This window comes from Oncorhynchus gorbuscha, linkage group LG01 (assembly GCF_021184085.1).
Source record: "Oncorhynchus gorbuscha isolate QuinsamMale2020 ecotype Even-year linkage group LG01, OgorEven_v1.0, whole genome shotgun sequence".
Taxonomy (NCBI): domain Eukaryota; kingdom Metazoa; phylum Chordata; class Actinopteri; order Salmoniformes; family Salmonidae; genus Oncorhynchus; species Oncorhynchus gorbuscha.
Genome location: NC_060173.1, coordinates 93,519,798 through 93,530,132, shown reverse-complemented (window position 1 = coordinate 93,530,132; position 10,335 = coordinate 93,519,798). Strand labels below are relative to the sequence as shown.

Here is a 10,335-nt window from a genome sequence, read left to right as displayed (position 1 = left end):
TTTGTCAGTTTATGACACAGTCAATGACCTTGGCACGCAAACATTGGTTGTTGCATTACATTGTCTTAGCTGTGGAACATGGCCAAGGAGAGGACAGATTTAGGCAATTGAGATAGAGCAACATTTCCCTCATCTAATCTAATCGACTGCAGTGCACAGCCACATTAAATGCACATTAGAGCAGGGAAGTGTTTTCGTTCCTTAGATTGCCTTCTGTCCAATGACCACAAGGTGGCAGGATGCAATCAAAAATCAGATGGGCCTGTTCAGTGCTGTCCTCTCAGTTGGGATTTCACATCTAAGATAGAGGGATAGAGAAGAAGAGAGAGGGGGGGATGAGAGAGACAACAAAAACAGTTGAAGGAAGAAAAGAGAAGGAAGGAGTAAGAGTAGAAATGAAGAGAGAAGGCAACAGTAACCCATATAACCTTTGACCCACTGAGATCCCCACCAGGGAGAGAGCGAGAGAGAGAGAGAGAGATGTAATGTACTGTTGTTTTCGTTGCTTATATGCTTTTGCGTAGCAGTTCTCAATGAAAGTGTTTTTGTATACTTTTGGTATACTTCTCGAGAAACAGTACTTCCTGTGAAAGGCAATGGAACAGACATTTTTAGCAGGAGATGTAGAATTTAGTGTCAGGATAATCCAAACATATGTACCCCATGCTACTTCCCTTTTTCTACAGATTGCTGTTAACACTGTCAATATAGCTCATTTTTGCAACCTCAGCCCCAAATCAGATGACTTCCACTATGTGTCAAATGGGTGGGTTTTATGTTTTTTACGTAATGATGCGTTGTTATAAGAGGGTCTTGATGAGGATCTCAGGGGTGTTGTCTGTCACTTTGGAGTAACATGGAGACATCAGTAGAAAGAGGAGAGGATCACATCAGCTCGTTCTACCAGAGTAACCCACTGCTTGACTTGGACATGAAACTGAGCAGGACGGGCATGTACACCTTCCAGAGCAGCGGTAATCAGGGGTGGACCTGGGGGTCACAGGGGCAACATTTTGACACCTAAGTTCTTCTTGCGCCAAAGACCTGATGATTCAACAGTAGTGAGCTATTTGTGTGATTTTTCTTATATTTCACCCCTGGTGCTAGGGGCCTATGTGGCCTTTCTTATTTCAAAGTATGTTCTTTACCCAATTCACTTTGAATTGGTGCAAAGTGTGATCCGTGGTAGCTCAGTTGGTAGAGCATGAGGCTTTGGATAAAACTGTCTGGATGTATTATATTATTACATTATAAAGTGGCTTGGAAGATCTTCAATACAGTGCATGGTCATTTATTGTAACTACATTCAAACTCTTAAGGGAGATAATCGTTGTGAGAACATAACAGGGATAAGATTGCTATGGTACACACAATTTCAAAGTGCTGGTGGAGAATGAAACAGAAGTAGAAGTACTGTCTGTGCACTGCAAAAAAGAACCAGTCTCGCCAAAGAGATTTTGCCATGTGCAGAGACCGATGACAGCACTGAGTTCTAACTTTATATTAGTTGGCCAGACGCACCTGCTGTGGCAACCTACAGTAGATGAGCGCGATTAACCAAGCTCAACAGCCTGACTTTCTACACTGAGGCAGAAATAGAGAAGTGGCCAGAAGAGAGCAGCCATGTCTGTGGATTTGTTGAGATCATTTCTCCATATTCCAAGGGATGCATTTATCTGAATTCTAAATCCCTACCTGTAATCCCTACCCCTTGACAGACCAAGAATTGGATAGGTTTAAGCAATATGATTGATTGTATGCTAATGTGTAGCAGTTTTCAATGAAAGATAACGTTTTTGTATACTTTTGGTATACTACTCGAGAAAGAGTACTTCCTGTGAAAGGCAATGGAACAGACAATCTTAGCAGGATATGTAGAATTTAGTGTCAGGATAATCCAAACATATGTACCCCATGCTACTTCCCTTTTTCTACAGATTGCTGTTAACACTGTCAATATAGCTCATTTTTGCAACCTCAGCCCCAAATCAGATGACTTCCACTATGTGTCAAATGGGTGGGTTTTATGTTTTTTACGTAATGATGCGTTGTTATAAGAGGATCTTGATGAGGATCTCAGGGGTGTTGTCTGTCACTTTGGAGTAACATGGAGACATCAGTAGAAAGAGGAGAGGATCACATCAGCTCGTTCTACCAGAGTAACCCACTGCTTGACTTGGACATGTGCGTAGGGGAGTAGGTGATAGTGGCCCATTTGGAATGTAGCATAAATGTTGTTTGTGTTCATGTCAACATGTTTCAGATCTAAAACCAGCCAAGGCCAGAGGAGCACAGCGATGTCTGAATGTTATTGTCGTTTACCTCGTCCTTCTGACTGCAGTGAATATCTTCCTCCTTTACAAAGGTACATCAACCATTGGTTGGTTTTATGTCCAAAATGGTTCAAGCACATTTGTCTAACGTAAAGGAGAAACTAGATTTCCCATTATATCCTGAACTGTATTAGTGACACTATTTGTATGTCTCTGTGCACCTCTCCCCCAGTCATTTCGATGGAGTCTAGTTGTTTCTCCTCCTCTGGCTCCAGGACAACGATGCTGACCGACATCCACATCCCCCTGGGGATGAACCAGGAGGAGGACCTCCGTACACTGGCCAGAAACACCAGCCTGGAGTCCAACTCTCTCAGAGGAGACCTGGGGAGGTTACAGACCCAGGTCAGCAGCCTATGTGGGGAGGATGGACAGCTGGGCCAGCTGAGGACAGACCTGGGTGTGGTCAATGCCAGCACCACTCTCCTTCAGGACACAGTGAAAACACTCAGATTCCTCAAAGGTAGCTACTGTAAGAAATGGCAGGATGTCCAGGTTGATAGATTTGACGTTTTATATAAAATATGGTTACACATGGACGTAGGTATACACCCATATTTTGACATTATGTTTTGCAAAGTATAAAATACAAGAGTGTCAGGCTCTGTCGCAGCCGGCCGCGACCGGGAGGTCCATGGGGCGACGCACAATTAGCCTAGCGTCGTCCGGGTTAGGGAGGGCTTGGCCGGTAGGGATGTCCTTGTCTCATCGCGCACCAGCGACTCCTGTGGCGGGCCGGGTGCGGTGCGTGCTAACCACGTCGCCAGGTGCACGGTGTTTCCTCCGACACATTGGTGCGGCTGGCTTCCCGGTTGGATGCGCACTGTGTTAAGAAGCAGTGCGGCTTGGTTGGGTTGTGTTTCGGAGGATGCATGGCTTTCGACCTTCGTCTCTCCCGAGCCCGTACGGGAGTTGTAGCGATGAGACAAGATAGTAACTACTAACAATTGGATATCACGAAATTGGGGAGAAAACGGGGTAAAATTCAAAATAAAAATAAAAATACAGGAGTGTATCTGGTGTAATAATGCAGGTTGTTTTTGCACTGCAGCTTCACCAGGCCCACAGGGACCTATTGGTAAGTCCCCTCATCCTTAGTGCAAAATCAACAACCACAGAAGAGAGTAAGAGAGCTATCAATGCCCCTTACACCACAAGCTTGTAATTCCCATGTCATTTGATGCTATGGTTTCCCTAGGTCCACCTGGTGCGAGGGGGGCAACTGGTGTGAGGGGGGAGAAGGGAGACACAGGTGAGTCCACCTAAAGCGCTACATTGCTCCATTGTAGTGGCATCACCGTGTCACTGCAACAACCAATGTTAGCTCAGCACCAATCTAACTCTACCACACATTGGAGGGTTGTAGGAGAGGAAATATGTAGCATTAGCATTTAGCTTCTCATCTGTCCAGTAATGATGAACTGATGACCTGTCATCTCCAGATCAGAGAAAGTGAAGGATGAATGATCTGCCTGCCTCTCCATTTCATAATAACCCACTGCTTAGTCAATGCATTTACCACTGTATGAAGTCTCAATCAGGAATGGACTTTCACACAAGCTAACATATTATAATTAGAGTCTGAGCCAGGCGTTTTCCAATAGGTCGTCCTACCAAAATGCCATCCTTCATCACACTATAGAGTGGATGCTAACTACTCCCGTTTAGCGTAGCCTAGTGGTTAGAGTGTTGGACTAGTAACCAGAAGGTTGTGAGTTCAAACCCCTGAGCTGACAATGTACAAATCTGTCATTCTGCCCCTGAACAGGCAGTTAACCCACTGTTCCCTTCTTATTGAAAATAAGAATATGTTCTTAACTGACTTGCCTGGTTAAATAAAGGTAAAATTAAAAATTAGTAAGCAGGCAGACAGTTTCAGTCAGCGAACATGGATAAGTGCCTTTTTTTGAGGCAATGATTGTATTTTTCACAATAACATAATTCATCCAAGAAAAATTAAGAATCCATCAGACTCAATATCAATAATGTTTCATACAGACCTTTCTCTGTCAAGTGATCTGTGACCATTCTATGTAAAGCTGATTTGATGTCATTCGTAATTCACTCAGTAACATTTAATGTTTGCTTTTGTATATAAGTAGATAGTGAAAGTGTTACTGTGTTCCACGTGAGACAGTAGATAGTGAGAGGGTTACTGTGTGTTCCAGGTGAGACCATAGATAGTGAGAGGGTTACTGTGTGTTCCACGTGATACAGTAGATAGTGAGAGGGTTACTGTGTGTTCCAGGTAAGACAGTAGATAGTGAGAGGGTTACTGTGTTCTAGGTGAGACAGTAGATAGTGAGAGGGTTACTCTGTGTTCCAGGTGAGACAGTAGATACTGAAAGGGTTACTGTGTTCCAGGTGAGACAGTAGATAGTGAGAGGGTTAATATGTATTCCAGGTGAGACAGTAGATAGTGAGAGGGTTAATGTGTGTTCCAGGTGAGACAGGACAAAAAGGAGACCCTGGAGTTGATGGCCAGACTGGTGCGAAGGGAAATCCAGGGGAACCAGGACGCAAAGGTGATTCACCTTACTCCTACTGATATCAAAGCTTAACCTCAATCTAAATCCCAATAGGAATTACTGATCTTTTATGTCATAACAATGCATTTAGTAGTCTGTGGTTCTTAATGCTCATATACACCGGCTCACACAGAGTTCACTTGTGGTTATATCACTATTTATCTCCATTCAGTACCGCAACTCTATAACATGTCAATGTTTCAGGTGAAGATGGTGCCACTGGACCACAAGGACCAACTGGTGCACCCGGTAAGTCCATTATTACTAACATAGAACCAGTCCAGTAGTACTAACATGGTATAGAACTCAAGCAGTAGAGTTGTGGAGAACATGGTGGATAAGTTGACTGTTTACCACAACAATTACCCATGCATCAACACTAACTTTATACAGCTCCCTAGTGGACAGGCTGGGAATATTTCACCATAGTTTGGTTGAAGTACTGTGGTATTAGTGAGCTCTTTTAGTCTAAGAGACATTCGGAGGCTAGATGAATTATTGACAGTTTCACAGGGGCCAGGTCTGCAGGTGGAGTAGGCTAATTGTGTCAGGAATACTGAATATTCCCCCCTTTTCCTTCTGAATCCGCCTCTCTCCCCCGCTCTCACCCCATCTGTCACAGAGTAAATGTGTGTCGTGCACTTGATGCCCCACAGCCCAATCAAAATAAATATGCTCTTGATTCATATTTGATTGGCTGAACTTGCTCCAGGTCTTTGCTTTTTTTTATAGCTGAAAAACTAGCCCTGACTCTTCAAAAGCTTTTGAGGGGTGACATTAATGCATTTTAAAAAGTGTAGGTTAGATGGTTAAAGCTACTGTTGATGATGCCCAGGCAGATACTATTCTTTCTCTCCATGAAAGGAAATGTATATTTTTACTTAATCGCCCTCACTATTAATAGTCTTAACAGCCTGGTGAGCACAAGGATCTATTCCCTTCCGCCCTTGAATAGGTAGGACTCCTGACAATACACTCAAACTCCACTTTTGGGGTTAACAGTCATAAATATAAATATTCCCCACTAAATGTATCTTTTATATTATCCTATATTATGAATTATCATAAATATGATGTCATCATGACTTGCTCAAATGAACTTGTGATCTTTTCATCCAGTAGTTCCATTTCCATTTCAGCCTTCTCAGTTTCTGTTCCTGTTGTCACATTAATACGGAAACCATATCAGCAGATCGTTATTGTGAAATCTGTCCATTTTATGTCCTCTGAATTGAAATTAGAAATGCTGAGTGAATGCATTCTTTAAACAAAGGTAGTTTGGAGTTCTGCTTGCTTTAGCACAAATACAGTAAATTTTTCTTAACATAGCCACTTCACAACAAGTAGCCACTGCTATGGTGCCGGAGAAAATGTATATGATGTATAAAAGGGTTGAAGTTCCCCTGTGTTAAGTGTTTTAATGTGCATATATTTGATTGTCTTTAGTGTGTGTGTGTGTGTGTGTGTGTGTGTGTGTGTGTGTGTGTGTGTGTGTGTGTGTGTGTGTGTGTGTGTGTGTGTGTGTGTGTGTGTGTGTGTGTGTGTGTGTGTGTGTGTGTGTGTGTGTGTGTGTGTGTGTGTGTATATACAGTAACTCTGACTATGTGTCATACAGACAGTGCAGCCACTAATTGTTCAGGATCCCCTGGGCTGCCAGGACCACAGGGACCAAAGGGGGATATGGGTCACATTGGTGAGTCTGCATGGGCTTAAAGGGATACTTCGGGATTTTGGCAATGAGGCCCTTTATCTACTTCCCCAGAGTCAGATGAACTTGTGGATACCATTTTTATGTTTCTGTGTCCAGTATGAAGGAAGTTGTGGTAGATGCGTGAGCCATTGCTAACTAGCATTAGTGCAATGACTGGAAGTCTATCACAATGGCTGGAATAGCATGCTAGCAGATACCCATAGATTTTCTGTCATGCTCGTTATCATTGGCTCGCAAAACTAACTCTAACTTCCTTCGTACTGTACACAGAGATGTACTTCTCTGTGCATATTTACATATTTGAAGTGCTTACTTCTAAACAACCTATTTTTTTACTATTCAACAACAAGCTGAACCTGGTCTACTCTTTACTCTTGTTGCCACCTCTAACCTTTATCTTCCAACCTCTTCACAGGTTTACCAGGGATATCAGGCCAGAATGGAACCAAAGGGGACACTGGTAAATAACTGTTGATGTTTAACTGTTTCATGAGGCCAAGCATGAGGTTGCCTTTACATGTTAGTGTGTGTGACTGGATGCAAATCTTTTCCGATTTTAGCATTTTCGTGTTTACTGTACTGTATAGCCTCCACATTGTAGAGCGAGTGTGACATAGTGTGCTGTGAATCTTCCAGGAGTTCAGGGGCGTGATGGAGTAAAAGGGGCCCGTGGTCTGAAGGGTGACACAGGGCCGACAGGAGAGCCTGGACCCATAGGACCTGAAGGTGAATTTCACCCTGTCTCTGCGCTAAAGGAGCCTCATAATTTGTGCTGAAGCAAGCAGGGGCATGATAGAGTAAAATCCCCTCATTCAAATGACTGATTACAAGAACAACAGGTTATGTAGATTGTCTACATTTTCCCATCTTTATTATATTCTCCTAACGTTAGGTGCTATTATAATCATGAAGTGTCATGTATGACTTTTTGTACAAATCTGTAGCTCTTGTTCTTCTTCCCGCAGGACCAAGAGGACCTGCTGGTGTTAATGGAACAAGAGGACTTGCTGGTGTGTGCGTCTTTGTGTGTGTGCGTGCATGGGTGATGGCGTGTGAGTGTGTTTAATTTGCGTGTTTGTGCATCCGTGCGGGATTGTGTGTGAGTGTGTGTGTGTTTAATTTTAACTTCTGCATGTCCTAGGTCTTCCAGGGTTGCAGGGAAGTCCTGGAAGTCAAGGTCCACGTGGAGAAAAGGGTGAAAGAGCAGCTGGACCAGGTAAGTGTGTGGACCTATGGAGACACACACACACACACACACACACACACACACACACACACACACACACACACACACACACACACACATATATATGTGCTGGTGTGCATTTGTTTACGTAAAATATATACTGTATGTAAATATGATATGTATGAATTTAACTGAATATTCATGTGAATAATCATTAGACTATGGGCCTGGAATACAGTACAGTTCATTTTCAATCATTTGCATGTATAAGGTATTTTCAAATGTCTCTCTCTCTCTGGTGACAGCGAATGTGCGTATTGTTGGTGGGGGTACTCGTGGGAGAGTGGAGGTGATGTGGTTGGGGCAGTGGGGTACGGTGTGTGACGACAACTTCGACACGGTGGATGGGACGGTGCTCTGCAAGACGCTGGGGTACCAAAGAGCCTCTGCAGTCTTCACGGCAAGCCCCGGTGAGTCCAAGAACCTTATTACTTCCATAGATCCTCAATTTGGTTTTGTCTGTTTGTTCCTACTGAGGATGTATAGAGATCCTTTCCTGGTTGAGTTCTGTTTTACTCTATATATATTCATGAATTCCTCATTGTTCATTGTTCATTGTTGAATCTCCTGGACTTGGCCTGTGGATTCTGTTGTGATTCTTTTAGGAGTGGGTAAGATCTGGTTGGATGACCTGCGCTGCACAGGCACAGAGGCCAGTGTGTTTGACTGCCCCCACAATGGCATGGGCATCAACAATTGTCAACACAATGAGGACGCTGGGGTGCAGTGTGTGTGAGTGTGTCCTGGATCCAAAAGAGAGACTCCTGGACTCCATCAAAAAGACTGGGGGAGAGATGCATAGAGAGAGAGAGACACACACACACACATACACACACAAACACACACTTGATGCATCTACTTTGTCTCATCTTATTAAAACTACATTAATAGGCATTTCAATAAACATGGCATTTAACTAACATGAAGCTAACTTATAATAATATAATAGTACCCTGGAAGAAAGTTTATACAGAAAACAACTGAATGGCATTTTGTAAACCAGTTTCATCAGTTTGAAGTAAAACAGTGAAAAATCAGACAAAATGAGTCAGATGCTGTTTGTTTAAATGTTGTGAAATGCTGTGTGACATCTACTTTCGCCTCTTGATCCCAAATCTCCACCCACTCACCATCACCCTCCTACACATACACACATACACACAAACACACCAAGGCATCATTCTGCTTAGGCAAGCATGGTTAAAGGTCCGTCTGAAGGACAAGCACCTCCTTCCTGACAGACATACAGAATTGGGGTCAACACTTCTATATGACACAGCCAGTCAGTCATGTTACATTAGATAAAGTGAAGTTAAGGGACCAAAATAACTTGAGTGTAAATATTATCTCGGGCTGGTGTCCAAATGATTAAATAAATGTCTCCAAGCACATTTAGGTCCCGTGATCTAGACAATGGCTAATAGGTTGTGACATGCAGCTTTTCACTTTGCAATAAGAAACTATTCAGTGTGAAACAAAATGTTTCACATTCAACATATGCCAAAACTTTCATTTGCTGCCCAGTTAAACAATGTCTTGTGAAAATGAAATGGACTGTATTGTAGAATGAGGTGCTCTTAGTGTAAGACAGAAACAGCCACCTGCTTTCAGGGGAGCGACAGAGCATTTGATTCACAGCTCATTCGTCTACGACCATTCCCTTTCAGGGGACGCGAACCTGAGTCACTTCCTTAGGCACCACCATCATCCCTCCTATAAGTGGCTCGCTTCTCTCCTCATCCTTCCATCTCTCCATCCATATGCCGGGGGACCAGGCATATTAAAACACAAAGTGCTGATTATCATTCAGCAGTCTTGTCTCTGTCTCTCCCGGGACTCCTGCTCTCAGCAAAGCTGGGAAATAAACATGAGGGGGTCTGTCTCCCTCGTTCATTAGCCAGTCGAAACCGGGGTCGCCCCGGCCCGTTCCCTGACCCCTGAACCACCGAATGTATTTGAGGTCTGGCGCAGATAAATAAATGATAGGAGCGGAGGGAGGGAGGAAGGAAGGGAGAGAGGGAAAGAGGAGGGGGGCGGGCAGTGACAGAAAGGGTAATGAGCGTGACCTCCCTGTCCTCCTGACCTGTGTGAACTCAGCCACCTCAGAGCAGTCAGAGACTATGAGCAGCACAGACGTTTAGACAAATATTCATAACACATTACTGCCTATTACTACCATGGCCCTACTGTATAGAGATGTCTCAATATGTGCTAATGGAAGAGAAATATGCAGACACATCACATACAATACCGTTCAAAAGTTTGGGGTCACTTAGAAATGTCCTTGTTTTTGAAAGAAAAGAAAAAATTTTGTCTATTAAAATAACATCAAATTGATCAGAAATACAGTGTAGACATTGTTAATGTTGTAAAATACTATTTTTTATGGAATATCTACAGACGCCCATTATCAGCAACCATCACTCCTGTGTTCCAATGCAACGTTGTGTTAGCTAATCCAAGTTTATCATTTTAAAAGGCTAATTGATCATTAGAAAACCCTTTTGCAGTTATGTT

The 10,335-nt window shown here is 43.2% G+C and overlaps 1 protein-coding gene across 2 annotated transcripts; it reads left to right on the top strand.

Annotated features, from left to right (window-relative positions):
• Nucleotides 1–831: 831 nt before the first annotated feature.
• On the top strand, nucleotides 832–8,857 carry LOC124046258 (macrophage receptor MARCO-like). 2 transcript variants are annotated; one of them, XM_046366432.1, is made up of 14 exons: nucleotides 832–974; nucleotides 2,264–2,365; nucleotides 2,506–2,796; nucleotides 3,385–3,411; nucleotides 3,532–3,585; nucleotides 4,778–4,858; nucleotides 5,066–5,110; nucleotides 6,477–6,554; nucleotides 6,988–7,032; nucleotides 7,209–7,298; nucleotides 7,538–7,582; nucleotides 7,714–7,788; nucleotides 8,064–8,228; nucleotides 8,424–8,857. In XM_046366432.1, exons 1-14 carry the CDS (start codon nucleotides 857–859, stop codon nucleotides 8,552–8,554), a joined length of 1,347 nt encoding a protein of 448 aa, XP_046222388.1. In that variant the 5' UTR covers nucleotides 832–856; the 3' UTR covers nucleotides 8,555–8,857. The 2 variants fall into 2 exon arrangements, with proteins under 2 accessions (XP_046222388.1, XP_046222379.1); XM_046366423.1 differs by having other exon boundaries at nucleotides 3,367–3,411.
• The last annotated feature ends 1,478 nt before the right edge of the window (nucleotides 8,858–10,335 follow it).